General features: G+C 42.5%; 2 protein-coding genes across 2 annotated transcripts; both read left to right on the top strand.

Moving 5' to 3' along the window:
- The first annotated feature begins 1,770 nt into the window (after positions 1–1,770).
- Positions 1,771–4,875, top strand: LOC123142097 (FBD-associated F-box protein At5g60610). Its single transcript, XM_044561116.1, has 5 exons — positions 1,771–1,928; positions 2,020–2,932; positions 3,338–3,508; positions 3,597–3,778; positions 4,533–4,875. Exons 2-5 carry the CDS (start codon positions 2,048–2,050, stop codon positions 4,582–4,584), a joined length of 1,290 nt encoding a protein of 429 aa, XP_044417051.1. The 5' UTR covers positions 1,771–1,928; positions 2,020–2,047; the 3' UTR covers positions 4,585–4,875.
- Positions 4,876–9,474: 4,599 nt separating this feature from the next.
- On the top strand, positions 9,475–15,265 carry LOC123142096 (two-component response regulator ORR29). The gene is made up of 8 exons (XM_044561114.1): positions 9,475–9,943; positions 12,065–12,280; positions 12,423–12,578; positions 12,661–12,822; positions 13,795–13,938; positions 14,036–14,112; positions 14,413–14,565; positions 14,660–15,265. The coding sequence occupies exons 2-8, from the start codon at positions 12,097–12,099 to the stop codon at positions 15,017–15,019; spliced, it is 1,236 nt and encodes a 411-aa protein (XP_044417049.1). The 5' UTR covers positions 9,475–9,943; positions 12,065–12,096; the 3' UTR covers positions 15,020–15,265.
- Positions 15,266–15,385: the final 120 nt, after the last annotated feature.

The following is a 15,385-nucleotide window of genomic DNA, read 5'->3' as shown; positions in this document are numbered from 1 at the left end:
GATGACCAGGATCAAGCAATAGCCCAGGATGACCATGATGATGGGGACAACCAAGATGACGAGGACGACGAGGAAGATCCGGACAGCCAGGATGATGACGACAGCCAGAATGATGAGGATGAGCAATATGATCAGGATATCAAAGATGATTAGAATTATGGTCCCTTTTAATTCTGTAATTTTCTCTCAAAGAATGAAGAAGCTTACTCAAGATGAGACCATGATTCATTGCGATGCTACCATCTAGTGTGGCCTTCTTGGGGGAGCCCTTTGTGCATCGTTTAACTAAGACCAACGTCGTCAGAAACATCAACGTGAGATGTTTTGTATTATTTCATATATTTTTTAGTTCATAACCATATATGGTGAGATGTCTAACATTGCGTGCTCTCTAGTTGCTCTTAATGATGGGGAAGTTTAGAAATTACCTATGAAGATGTTTGACAGAGTGGACATCCCCATCATCGGCAAAGCTGGAGTACGCCATGGACCAACAGGGCGTGTCACCACGGTTCAGTACAAGACGGAACCAGACGGGCACATATCCTTCTATGAGGCCGGCTGGCGGGAGTTCATGACCGGAAAGAGATAACTAAGGGTCGACACACCAGTGATAATCACCATAAGGGATAGCAACCGCAAAGACTTGTAGATGATGGTTGTCATTGACCATGTTTAGAAATAAGGTCCATGTCATGAATATATTATCCGATGAATTGTAATTAGTATGTTAAGATGGATGTGATACATTGATGTTTGTTTGTTGAGTGGAACAAATTTAAAGTGTTACTTAATTAGTTTGTCGTTTGTTTCCAAAATGGATTGAGTGTGGTTTAGTTATATTGAGAATCACATGACAATGTTAATTAACATTTTGGAAGTAATGTGTGGCAACATGCAATGCCAACAAATGAGGTTCTCTCTTGAGCCTCGCCCGCCAATGGTGGGCGCTACAACACAACCGCTAGGGCACCATTGGCGTGAAAAACCGACACCTGTTGCGGGTAGTAAAGAATGCCGGTCACTCAAACTTATCTACCAGTGGCCGATGAGCGCCCACCATGATGCCATGTCAGCAGTGGTTGGAGGTCACTGGTGGGCGCCCCTGATAGCCTTGCCTGTTATTGCTGGGCTTTTTCGCTAGCCGCTGTTAGTCATTCCTGCAGTAGTGACTCCTTCGATGGCAGGGTTGTTTCATCACACACACACGCGCGCGCGCACGTGCGGGCACGCGCGCACACACACACACACCCCTCAAAAAACGTGGATCCAATCGCATCCGCCTCCAGAATAAGGAAATATGTAACCCCTCCATGGAGTAGTTGCTCCACCATCCTCAATCTCAGCCGATACGCGCTCGGTCACATGAGATAGAACCAGGTTGGTGCAGTGCCGCCATTATGCTCCCATGGTAAAACTGATAAGCACCATCAAACCTTGGAGCCTCTGTCCTTCACCTCGGCATTCATTAACACGCCTATGACATAATGTGATGGTCCCACCCATCTATCAGTTATAAACCATGACGTGCATTCGGTGTTGTATTTTCTAATGGCTCTCTCTAGAAGAGAGGATGGCACATATCCCGTGATACAGTGAATGCAAAGATAATCTAGACTGTTTGTCACCACTTTCGGTTCGCCCGCTCTCACATTGTGCCAAAGTTATTACTAAAGTGGCTTTTCTGGGTCCTTCGAGACCCTTCCGGTATTAAATAGAAGTTCTTTTCTATAAGACCCACCCACATCCATCAAACACCCATCACTTTCTCTTTCTCCCTTCCTTCGACATTCTTTGTTTTCCTGTCCCACCAAGTTACGGGCGAGAAGGCGTGAGAGAAGAGTCCCCTCTTGTGCTGCTTGGAGAACTGAGCACCGTCTAGGAGGAGGAGGTAGAGGAGCACACAAGTCATCTAGCGGCGGTTGCAGGTGAGCTAATCCGGTGAGATCGTGATTATTGTCTATCTTCTCCATGTGACTGGTCTCACTAACCGGCTCACCACGTCTAACAACTCTACAGCTTCGGCGTAGGCAACCTATTCGACATAATGTCTGAGAGGCTTGATGATGAGGAAACCATGGAAACGACTCTCGCCAGCGGAGAGGACCGCCTCGAGGCCCTCCCAAATGATCTTCTCATCTATCTTATGTCGTTCCTGCCTTCCCGCGACTCTGTGCGGACATGCGTTCTCGGTAAGCGTTGGAGCACGCTCTGGAAGTCTGTGCCCGCCCTACGCATCGATGACCCCGATAGCTACGACGCCGTTAGTGGCTCCAACACATTTGTGAACGAGTTTCTTCGCCTTCGCGACCCAACTCCTCTAAATGTATGTGACATCAGTTCGGATTGCGTGGAGACTACGGCTGATTACCCCGAATGGGCCGACGAGGCATTCCAACAAATGAAGCCGTGGGTCTGGTATGCTCTATCGTGTCAAGTTCAAGTGCTTAAAATTTGTTTTCCCTGGCGGGTAATCGACACTACTCTCATCTCGTCGCACTTGAAGAGGTTACATCTCGATGGCATGCACTTTGAGGGATGCTCGCTCGATTTTTCGAGTTGTAAGGTGCTAGAGGTGTTAGAGATGATAAGTTGTGACATCTATGCGAATATCATGTCCCAAACATTACGACATCTTAAAATTAATGGTGGGGGGTTTTGTATTGATGACCGCATTCGTATTTCCACCCCAAATCTCATTGGCTTCAGACTAGCTCCACTTTGGGGTTGGGCTCCTTTGCTTGATAGCATGCCATCACTTGTAACAACATCTGTAAAGCTTGGAGAAGGGTGTGAGGAGGAACTGTGTTACTGTAGTAATCCATCATGTGAGGGATGTGATGCTCAACCTGGTGGAACCAACTATCCCGTGGCTCTGCAAAGTTTGTCGGGTGCTACAAATTTGAAGTTGAAAATATATGATCCGACACGGGTATGCTCCCTTTTCGCCACCTCCTATTGTTGTTTGACATCCACTAGATTCCATGTATGTCTGCATGAAGATATTTGTCAATAGAATCTTATCAAGCCTGTTCCTTACATGTGTTGCATGTTTTCCAGAATTCACATGCTTGAATCTTGATGTTTCTTGAACACATTTGTTGCTATGCATACCGCTACTGGATAATTTAGTCATGTGTACTATTCATAGATGTAGGATTGAGATTATAGTACAGCTTGGGTTACAAATCGTGGTATATGCTAACTGTTAATTGCTATACAAAAAGAGAGCCATCAGAAAGCTTTCAAAGCATGTACATCCGTATCTAAAAAAGGAGCTTGTACTTCTGAATTCAGATCTTGAATTGTGGTTTAACCTTCTCCATTTTATCTCCAGTTATCTATTTTCAGAATGGATTTGAAATGGCGCCCTGTGTTTAGGAAGTTAAAAACATTGTTGCTCAATGAATGGTGTGTCGGTGATGATTTTACTGGATTGATTTACTTTCTCCAGCACTCACCAATTCTAGAGACACTTACGCTTCAGCTTGATCTTGAAAGTTCTCAGGTATATATATTCTCAGAGTAAGATAGCTTGTCTTTGAAGTTACCATTTACCATTTGTTGACCTAAGCAAAATATTTTGTTTACTACAGGATTATCATTTGAGCAAAACTGATGAAAGTTGTAACTTAAAGGAACAGTCATTGCTATCACCACATCTCAAGGTAGTCAAAATTATATGTTGCACGCCGGAAGATGTGATAGTTCGCCGTATTTTAAAGATTCTATGTGCCCATGGAGTGCCTTACGAAAAAATTGAGGTTGAAGTTCGCATGTAAGTTGCCATCATCATTCTTCATCATTATTATCTTTCAGTCGCCAACCAATACATTAACATACTTGGATAAAAAAATCTTAGCCCCAAGCAGAGTAGGACGATATATCCACACCACTTTTTACGTCCTTGTAGCCCACCATGACACCGTACTATACTTGGGAACCACAATGTTGCACGTTTAATGGTGGCATTGATGCTTCTTGTCATCACCATAGGTGTGGATGGAACCCAACGGTAACACTGGCTAAACAACTAGAGCTGCAACATGTGCTTGGTAGCTACATGCAGCAGAATGCCCATGTTAGCAACGCACAAGAGTAGGGAGCTTAATTATCAGTTAGCGCAGCAACAGAAAGCATTAATTTCCTCAACTGAATGCTTGATTAGGTAATGTAAGGTGGTCTGGACTAATGTAGGTAGTACCGAAGGCAGAAATCTGAAGTGTACATTATTTTATTCGAATGGGACAGTTTGACACCCTGCTCTATAGCTGTTTCGTGTAAGCGCTACCCAAAATGTTTCCTACCAAATTTAAGTTAAAACTTCTGCTTAGTTTCATGTTCCATTACTGTCCCATTACAAGAAGTTCTCAGAATAAGCCCTGATGGCTAGCTAGACTAAAACTGAAGAGTTCGTATGAATTCAAGCATTCTGATAGCTAGATCAACCAACAAAATTTCTCATAATATTCCCTGCATTCCTTCCGGTACGAGACTTCATGTGCTCATTGTGTCCTTTGTTGTTTATGCAGGGTTCAATTTCGATCTATATATGATCAGATCATCCCCGTTATTCAAACTTGAGGCCCTCGGATCTAGTGCCATGAAGTTGTTGTGTTTCGTCTACTAGTGTCCTATTCATATGAACTCTTATGTATTTCTGTGTAGCTTGTTGCTTGGATGTTGTCATAAATCATAACATGTCGAGGTTTGAAGTGTCGTGGTAGTCCTAGTGCACTTTTGCTCATCTCATGAACTTAGTGCCAGGCCTGAACCGGTTATGTAATTGTGGTAAGATGTTTCATGCACCTGTCTAGTGTTGTTCTGGATTGTGGTAAGTAATATGCAACATGTGATTGTCTGCTTCTTTCTAAACATGCCATGTTCATTGAGTGTGTTCGTGCTCGAGAATACAAGTTACGATTTCCAGTCGAGGTGGATCTTGGGCTCGAGAAGTACGGGGGTCTTTTCCAGCCGATGTTCCCCAACGTCATTGTCACCGCCTCTAGCTTCACATTCTTGAGGTCCATGAAAGGAGCCTTCTGCAAATGTGCTTTTCAGTTCGTGGTTTGCTTCTCTTCTCTGGCAGCGGTGAAGGCTGATGGAGAGATGGCCGTCGCTCAGGGACCTCTAGGGGCTTCTCTGTATTTTTATTTTCCTCGGTAGTTTGTGCAATGTTCTAGCACATGTATATGTGGATCCTAATGATGCAGAGGCCGAGGGTCAAGCCTCCTTTTTGAAAAAAATACATGTGTCTTTCTAGGTTGTTTGTTAGTCTGTATATAATTTCCATTACTCTCTTTGTTGAAAAAACACACTGCTCAAGGATAGACAACCATCAAACACCCATCGAAAACCTACCATCTCATTAATGCTCTTCCCAGTCACTCCGCTCTTTCTCGCCACAATGAGTCTTTGAGGAGGTGAAATGGTGGTTGTGGACTTGCGGTGATAAATTCATTAAGGATTCTATCTTTTCCTTCTTTAGAGTATTCTTTATTTGACCCTGAATAAAAATGTGGTTTCCTATTTGGCCCTGAAAAAATAAAATCCTCCCTATTTGACACATGGTCGAAGTTTTGTTCCTAATATGAAATTCCATCAATTTTGGTTACTAATGGTGTTAACTCGGACAAGAAAAATACAATTTCCCCCTGGTATAATATTTATGACCTAGGCATGTCAATGGCGCGACAAATGACGCTGCAAGGCCCGTTTAGTTAGATTTACTTAACTCGATAGTTCATTTTTCCCACAAAAAGAGCTTTATTGAACTACTAGACCGATAAATGGGGACCCAGTTTACATCCCCACTATGACCAAACAAGGAATAAACTCGTAGGAGTTCATGAATGGATCTTCGTGAGCATATTAGCATCAACTGTCGTAGTCGCACTCAGATTGTAAGTTATGAATGGATAATACTGGACTTGGATATTTGTCTAGTAGCCTCTACCGGACCATTACAATCTGGCCATGCATGGCCTGACATTGTAATTCATGAACTCGCCGCGAGTCCACCCTCAAATCCTGCGAGATTCAGACACCCATCCGCCTCGTCATCCCCGACGAAGTCGCCAACCACGCACGTGTCCAAGGACACCAAGGCAGTCACTTAGTTCACCTCATCCTAGGTTGCCTTGTTTGATATAACGATGGTTATCTCTTGTATTTAGCATTGGATTGTATTCTGACCATGTAAGGATTGTGGTCATTTAGGTCTGAAGAAATAGTCATGTTGCTGCTTGAATGTTCGGTGTATGCCTAAATTTCACTTCATATTCTTTGCTTTGAACATGTTCATTTGATCTCTTCTTGGTCTTGAAACTGGTTCTGTACGTCTTTGCTTCTGTAAAGTCAGAAACTTCCCGTCTTTGTTCCGATCCTTGTCAGTGTCAGTCTGTAGGTACATATTTAAAAAAAGTTAGATGTGTCCGCAGATACAGCCACTGAATTTACATCTCAAATTTGATATCTGCAGATACATAATGGCAGGGGTTGTTATGATACTGGCTGCTGATCTTTGGCACGATTGAACAAAAACATCTTGGTACCAAACTTATCGTACACTTTCATGTTTTCTGCAGATCTCAGTTTCCAGAAGGATCCTCCTAACGCACGAGGCCCTGGAGCTTCCACCATTAATGGCTACAAAGATGTGTCCTCGGTCGTCATGTAGGTGTTAAGCCTTTTGTTAGTCTGTAATGGTGGTCCTATGTTGGCCATTGTCGCTAGATTTAGTTTCTTGCATTTCATCATGTTATGGTTGCGTTGATTGATCAGTGCAACTCACGAAAACAGTTTCCAATTGGTCGAAGTCTTAAAATGCGTCCTGGTTGGTCAGAACATTGTCGTCTTTCCATTATTGGAAAATAGAAATTGGGTGAGGACATGACTATGTACAATGGAAATTGAGCCTATGTGCCCTGTTTGACTGCCAGAGTATGCACCCTTTTTTAATCTGTAAGTATTCAGTTTGTGTTAAATTGGATTGTACTCCGGTGTAGTTCAGAATGACTGTTGTTCCACCAAAACTAATAACCATGTAACTGATGGTGACAATACAATAGTTACCACACGACGTTTGTATCATCAATGCAAGCTCACTTGGGGTTTGATTCTCTTATCTGGTTGTTCATCATGTTGTGGAAATGCAGTTTATTTCTTCTCTCATCTTCCAGTTGGTAGATTCCATTTTATTAAGAATCTCTAACAGGTAGTGGATAGAGTGCATCCATCCGTCCATCAAGGACTAAGTTGATTTCCCTTCATTGTTTTCACTATTCTTCATAGCCTGTTGTAAGTTTGATCATCAGAGACTGATGCCGAATACCATGCATTCCACAACTGTCTGAAATCTGTAGCCCTCCTTAGTCTCAGCGGTCATATGTATAATGTCCGTTGGCCTCGCACCACCAAACTCCTCGTTGACAAAGAGATTTGGCAAGGATATTGCTGAAAAGAATCTTGCGTGTCTCCGGGTCAAAGAATTTCGGCCAGCCAGAGCCAGAGAATCGACTGAAGCTAATTATTTTTTCCCACAAAAGCGAATAATAGAAATTGTGTAAAGGTATTCACCAATATATATCAACTAAGGACAACTTGGAACAAATTTATTGTACCTTGCCATGTTTTGTGCAGTTTTCAAATTCTAGAACCATCACGGTGACAGGGCAGCAACTTCCACCATTGGCTCCTGAGAGTGTTCATCTAAAGTTCATGTATGGGCAGGCAACTAGTAGAATTGCCCGCGCAGATGGGCAGGCAATGTCTATTATGTACATTTTTTTTAGGAAAATGTTGGTTAGTTTTTTTATTAATTGAAAACATATGTAATCTCCAGTTTTTCAATGTTTTAGTTGTTGTCGAGGAATTCTTTTACTCGCCTTTAATTGGATATTATTTTTGTTGGTTCATGATTTCAGAGTATTGGAATTAAAATATGGCAAGTTGGCAATAAAATTGATTGAGCTCCCAGCCTATACTTGTTATAAATCGTTGTCCAAAAATATGCATGCAATCAAAGTCATCAATCGTTGATTCACATATTTAAAAAAAAAATTAGTCACATGAAAATAGTATCTGAACTTTCATGAATAATTTTTTATATCAACGTCATCATTTCTTAAATTTTAACTAGCATATTTACATAAAGAAGAACAACCGAAGTTGTACATGGATGACTAGGTCTATGCCTACAATGGCTACTACTACAGAATATACCTATTAGCACCGCGTGTCGCACACTTAAGGCATCAGAAATGTGTGCAAGAAACATTGCACACGGTTGTTTAGAAACGCTTGTGTGTGGCATATGATAGACAAAGTATGTACTTGTTCACCATTTGCAATGTGGTCATTCGCATAAAAATTGATGATAGATAGACCACTGTGCAAATATATCGACCCAATAGACCCATTTCAAGGATGGTATATATTTCGCAGAATGACCCACACCTCACCGCTGACCAGATCCTGCACCGCCACCACCATTTCTCTCTATATCTCTCTCAATTCCTCAGGGCGAGCTTCTTGAGGTCAGGGAGGTGGCCTCCTCGGCGAGCCACTTGAGATCCTATAACGGTGTGATCAGTAGCTTGTTGTCTCTCAATAGGCTGAAGGACTCTCTAGACGAGGGTGCCGATGGAGTGACATAGGTGAGCCTCCTTCCTCTACAGGTGGTCCATGGTGTCCAACATAACCCATTATCCTCTCCGCTCTCTACACAGGAAGCTGAGGACTCCAACTCCACCGGTGGGTGTGGCCCAAACGAACACGAGCTCGCCGTGAGACATGGGTACCGACGATACACGTCAGACATGGGTACCGACGATACCTCATTACGGCCACAAGTGCCCCAGCCATTGTGGTGTACGTTTTTGCATGTTTCTAATGTACCAAACTGTAATAGTGGTCATGCATTTACGAAAAAATATTTATTAAAGCATCTCATCAGTTACATGCTCATAGCTACAGTACACATATGTGCAATATAAAGTTTCCTATCCGACACTATATACAACAGACACGAGTCACTGTGCATTTATCGAAGGAAATGTTGCACCTCATTTTTCCTGATAGTAATGACGCTTACCTTATCTGCGGAAGAAATATTATGATAATTATCTATTTTTTGGCTCGTCCGAGAAATTTAGTCTTAAGATTTGCTGGTCTTGTCTCTTGAAGGTGATCATAGGGATGGGCTATGAGTGTGTGTGTTCATAGGGGCGAGTGTTCGTGCATGTATGTGAACGTTTGCCTTTGTACTGTGTTTCTCAAAGAAGAAAATATAATAGAGTCTCCATATGTGATATCTTCGTAGTAGTATAAGGGTGTTTGATCAGTAATTTAAAAGCAAAATGTACATTGGGAAGTGGTACACATATGAGGTGATCGGCTTCTCCTCTCCCTGGTGTCGCCCCTCGGTGGCGACCCGGGGGCGAAACCCTAGCGTCGTGCACCACCTCCCCCTTCCCTTCCCCCTTCTCGCCGCTACCTGAGGGGTCGCCGGCTGGGACGTGCGACCACCAAGGAAGGTGGCGGCGCGGCTCCTCTCCGCCCCATGGTTCGTGTAGGGCGTTGGATCTGGGGCGGCGGCCCTAGCGGCGAGGGCGGCGCGTGCATGGCAGTAGGCGGCGGTCACTAGCACACGGAGACGCATCCTTGGTTGCGCGGGAAACGAGGAGGCGGTGGTCGGGGGCTCGGTGCGGGAGCCGACTCCACCGGTTCCCTGCGCCAGATCTAAAGAGGGCGACATCTCCGCGCGCGGCCCGGCGAGCCCCATCTGCTCAGGACTCCGGCGTCCTCTGGTTCGTCGGGCCTGCAGGCTGGGTGGCGTGCTTAGGGTCGAGGGAGCGGATTGGGGGAAACCCTTGGCCCGCGGTGACGGCCACGACGTCGACGGCGCAGCGGGCGCGTTTTCCCTCTTCTGGGCCACACCGAGGTACATCCCTTTCCCTCCCCCATGTGTCCCTCGTGAAAACCTGAAATCCTCCATTTGGGCGGCGGCGACGCTCCGGCGTCGTCACCTTCTTGAAGGCGTCGCCTTTGGACAGCGGGGTGGCAGGCTCGGCTCTTGCGCTGAAGTTTGGCCGCCATGGCGGCCGGTGTTCTTCATGGGGCAACACTCTAGTGGCAGGGGTGGATGCCATTTTTCCCGGCCTCTTCTTTGCCTCTAGTTCGACAACCTGGGTCTTTCATTCCTGTCTTCATCCCTTTAGGCCACCGGATGTGCCATGTCCACACGTGCTCGGGTAGAGCATCTCCGCCTTCCGACGGCGCAGCGCCCTACGAGCTAGGGCGAGAGGGCAGGGTGTGCCCTCTTCGGAGGCAGAACTAGAGGGTGTGCCAGCCGTGTGTGTTCTCAGGGTCTTGACGGCAAACGGGCTTCCTCCGGACTCCGGTGTTGGATCACCCTCCATGGTTTCCCTCCTCTTCGGCACGTTCGCGGCGGCGGCGGATTAGTTGTTTCTTGTGTGTCTTGTATCTTGAGCTGTTGTGTTGCTCTGTTCTTTTTCTGTTTTGTGTTGCTTTCGTGGCATATCGGTCTGTAAGGGCGTCATTGATTTAATGCCGGGCCTCGGCCTTTTTTCTAAAAAGAAGGTGGTATGCATATACACCAAAAGCCAGTGTGACAAACATTCACTTGTTCGTGCATGGAGAAATACGACTGGACACATGTCATAAAGAGATAACCATGTGTAAATGTGAAACCATGAATCTACACAACCTGATTTGGTTAAAAACAAGAGCTAGATTCATTTATTTGAGATCCATTGGTGGTTGAGGGGTGTGAGAACATATACACTATAGTTAATGTAGTGCAAATGATGTCACAAACATTTAAAGAGTGCAGCCCATTTTGTATCCATTCTAACTTCTAACCACCCATACCAGATATCTGCTGACCGGTGACATCAGACCATCCAAAGGGTGCAGCTCACATTGTCGCCATTCTAACTTTTGACTAGCCATAGCCGATATCTGCTGACTGGTGACATCTGATCGTCCAAAGGATGCAACCCACTTTGGATCCATTCTAACTTTTGGCCACCCATATTGGATATCGGGTGACCAATGACATCAGACCATCCAAACGGCACCGCCCATTGTGTACCCATTCTAGTCTCCAGCCATCCATAGCAAATTTCACTATTCACAATTTAGGAGACCATGTTAGACTCCTTGCTCATGATCAACTAGTACTTAAAGTAGAGTACTCTATTATGTTTGAAACTTTGTTTCTAGTGCAGACTTATGGACCTCACGTAGGAAATCACCTCTGAAAGTAATGTTCTTTAATTCTAAAATTTGAGGGTCACACAGAACACTGACTCTATGTCCATTGTTTCAACAATATTACAACTCTTTAGGAGAATGTGATTATAACTTTGACCTCGCCACTACATTGTGTTCACATCCATGCGACATCACTTTTTCATTTTGATTTGTGCCGCCAGTGACTGCGACAGCACCAAAGAGTTGTGGTTTCAAGTGCACTGATCACTTTGAAACATCCTTTTTTTTGCACAAATACAAATAGAATAATCTTGCAATACAAAAAAGTTTTGCGGTTAGCTGACCCCACAGCTTACATGTAGAATCGCCGCTGAGTGCAGCTCCTCCGAAAAATGGTGTTATAATTGTGGTTTTGTTTTTACGTTGTCGTCGCATCCATGTGATGTGTTATGTCATTACGCTTTGTCGTTTTGGAATTCGACGCCTTCTATAAACAAATATAAATACAAGTGTACACATAGATTTTCTCCACTACTTTAGGTGAAACATATCATTTCCGTACATACATGTTTGCTTGGTTTGCATATATTATGTAGCTAGTACTTTCGTGGTTATTGAACAATCTACATTTGGTGGTAACTCTTTTTTTGGGAGAGGGGGGGGGGGGTGATTCATTTATTGTTGTGTCAGATTCTATCCCACCATGTGTGTCACCTTATAGGATGCATGGGCCACACCTGGCCACTTTGTGCTATTAGCTCTTTTGCACTTTTTAACAGTAATGTATTAAATTTTTATATTATATAAACATGACTGTGTGAAACAGAAGAAACGTTGTTGAGCTATAAATAGCCACCAATGCCCAATTGCCACATTCACGCATACAGAAAAATAGAAGCAAATAGAGCTCTCGGTTTGAGAAACCCCATGGCAGAAAGAGCAGAAGGAAGGCCCTCAGATGCGCTCATCGTGATGGTCATTGATGAAGATGAGTTCCATGCCAACTCTGCAAAATCCATGCTCTCTGAATTGAACTATTATGGTAAGGTTTTCTACATCCCATGAAAGAGGAACTATCTTCATCTTTATGAAAATATACATTTTCAACGTTTCATGGAAACCATTTCTTCTCATGTTTTGAGATGTCATTACATTCAGATAGTGAAGTTGATCTTGTTTTCCAGTGGCAGTCTATACAAGTCCCATAGAAGCGCTCGGTATTCTTGAAAAGAAAGCACATGATGTTGATTTTGTCATAGCAGCGGTGGACATGGAAGAGTTGAATGGCTTTCAGTTCCTGGAAGCAGCCAAAGATATGCATCGAAACCTTCAAGTGATCAGTATGTTCACTAATAATTGTCTCCAACTGCATGCACACGCATCTTCTTTTATGTGACGTTGATAAGTCTTTTTTTTAAGCAGTGATGTCAGCAGATACAACAATGTACACAATGAAGAGATCTGTTGAACTTGGTGCTCGTTTTTTGGCGAAGAAGCCTCTTGATGCTACTACCATTCACAATATGTGGCAACATCTTGATGTAAAAGTTCTTAGGCTGAACAGGATGAAGTATCTGTTTCAAGGTTGAAATTAACATCTTATGACAAAGTATTTATGCTTATAGTTTCTAGAAAATATCTTAACACTATAATCTAATGGTTCATAGAAAATCTATTTTAATGTACAATTTTTCACATGGCCAATCCAATCATTCTTTGGAGTACAATACATCCATTTCAAAGTAGATTTCTTTTTATAGATTGGCACGAAACATAAGAGTAAGAGTAAAATATCATTGCTTCTCTTGAATTATTTTCATCTCTATCTCTTTTTCTTCACCAAGGCAAATAATTACTATCTCCTTCCATGTTTTCAAGAACACACATTTTGTGTCAAACTTTAGCCATCAATTTGACCCCCCCCCCCCAACTGTAGAAGGGCCATTATTTTTTGGCAAAAGTTTAAGAGGTTCAAAAGATAGGTGCTTTGAAATGGAATGAGTCTCTACCAATAAGGTGAGTTGGTGGCGCATGTTCATTGGTGAAGCCTCCCCTCGCCCACGACATGCATTAACTCAATCAAATCAAATTAAATATTTTGATATGCCTCTCTTGGTGGGTGTAAGATAATTGCATTAACTCAATCAAATTAAATCGGTCATTCTAGCTATACGTCGGACATGGGAAAATCGAAAATCAAAGCAAATCTTTTACATTAACTCAATCAAATCAAATCAAATATTTTGCATTAACTCAGTCAAATCAAATCAAATCACTTCCTACATTAGAATATGTTGGGTGTAAGGTATATGTCGGATATGAGTGTTGAGTCACTAGAATATGTATGCCTCCGTTTATGAACGCGCAATTAGCTATATGTAATAGTAGTACAAGTTAGAGACGTCTGTTTTAGTGCATGCTTTCCAGAACATTATATTAATCTTCTCAATGTGGTAGTAACCTGAATTGTGTCAAGTAAAATAAGTCTTGTCTTCCTTTGGATTGCACGAAAACATGAAACTGCAAATATTAAAGTATTATGTTGTGCACACACAGGTGTTGGAGATAAAGCGCAAGATGGAGAAGAAGTTGGAGAGTCTGTAGCACAGCAAAAGGATGGAACTAAAACGACCACTCATTTCAAATGGATACCTTTCCTGGAGAGCAAGTTTTTATATGCTCTTCAAATACTTGGAGCAAGTAACTACCCATCTTAGGCCCAAGCACTTTCACTTCAGGATTAGCCTTCTCGATTTAAAATCGATAATATGAAATTTTACCTGTTAATTCATTTCAGATGCATCGCCCAGCAAGATAAAGATAATCATGAACGTGGATACTGTTACGAGGAAACAAATTTCTGCGCATCTGCAGGTGTGTTCCCAATACACATTTATTGAACTCTGGAGCATGTATGGAGTCATTTCAAATGAGCTAAGTCAAACATGTAATTTGACTGAAATAAGCCAAAGTGTCTTGTATTAGAAAAATTATTATAAAATGCTTTTGTTTATAAGTTAACAATACAGATGAACAGTGAACCCAAATTTTTGAATTGAACAACAAAACGAAAGGCCTGATATTATATAGTGTTTTCTAGTACCTAATTTATGAACTAAAGTTTTCATCTTTGAATGATTGTCTACTAATAATTGTGTATTTTATATTTTCAAGAAACATCGAAAGCGTATGGAAAGGGAACAAAACATGGCAATGTTTATGGATAGCTACGGGAATTGTGCCTCAAGTTCTAAATCCGTGAAGACTCGTCATACAATCCCTTACATGTCGGGCTATCATTCAGAAGACGATGTCCAAAGAACAATGGTGAGCTAACAATGGAAAGTTATTTATATATTATATTACTCAGAAAATAAAGTTAACACTTCAGTGATTAATTAGTCTTTCTAATTCATCTCAGATGCCAAGCTTGTTTGGAGACACTCAAGGCGTTGATGTATCTGCAGCAATGCGAAGAGCCTTACAACTTGGGGCTGTTTTTGACGAGTTCCAGTATTCCAATGGTCCTTCTAGTGACGAACCATGTGAAGGTATAGGACATAAAACAGGAGAAGATGGCATCGTTGATGACGCTAACGGCTCAAATTCATCTAGTCATGATCAAGTTGCTGCTCAAACATACAATTCAAGAGCTGCACAAGCAATCACATTCAGGAACAATTATCATCGTGACCAAGTCTCCAACATAAGTAAGGTTCCAGTTGAGGGCCTTGTAGACTATCCAGATTCCGAGGATTCTGATTCAGAGGAGATGCCTTAATTCAACTAGATATTATTGAGTATGGACCTAAAATCTCACTAGACTCTATGGTGAGTTGAAGATTAACATGCAGAGCCGAGTCGGTGATGTTAGGGGCCTAATCAAAGTGTCGTTATTTTCTTTGCAAGATTGACAAAGACATTCCAATAAGATTGAATCGTGAGTGCTAGAAACTAAGAGGCAAGATAGCTTACTCTCCGATTTATACTAGATATACTAGTTCACTATTCTTGTAAACTAATCATGTGTGAGAACGACATCGTACCAGTTTGGACGAAAAAAAACTATAATCTAATGGTTCATTGAAAATCTATTGACGTACAACTTTTCACTTGGCCAATCCAAATAATCTTTGGAGTACAATAC

Source organism: Triticum aestivum, chromosome 6D, assembly GCF_018294505.1.
Source record: "Triticum aestivum cultivar Chinese Spring chromosome 6D, IWGSC CS RefSeq v2.1, whole genome shotgun sequence".
NCBI classification, from domain to species: Eukaryota; Viridiplantae; Streptophyta; class Magnoliopsida; order Poales; family Poaceae; genus Triticum; species Triticum aestivum.
This window is presented reverse-complemented; position numbering and strand designations above follow the sequence as displayed.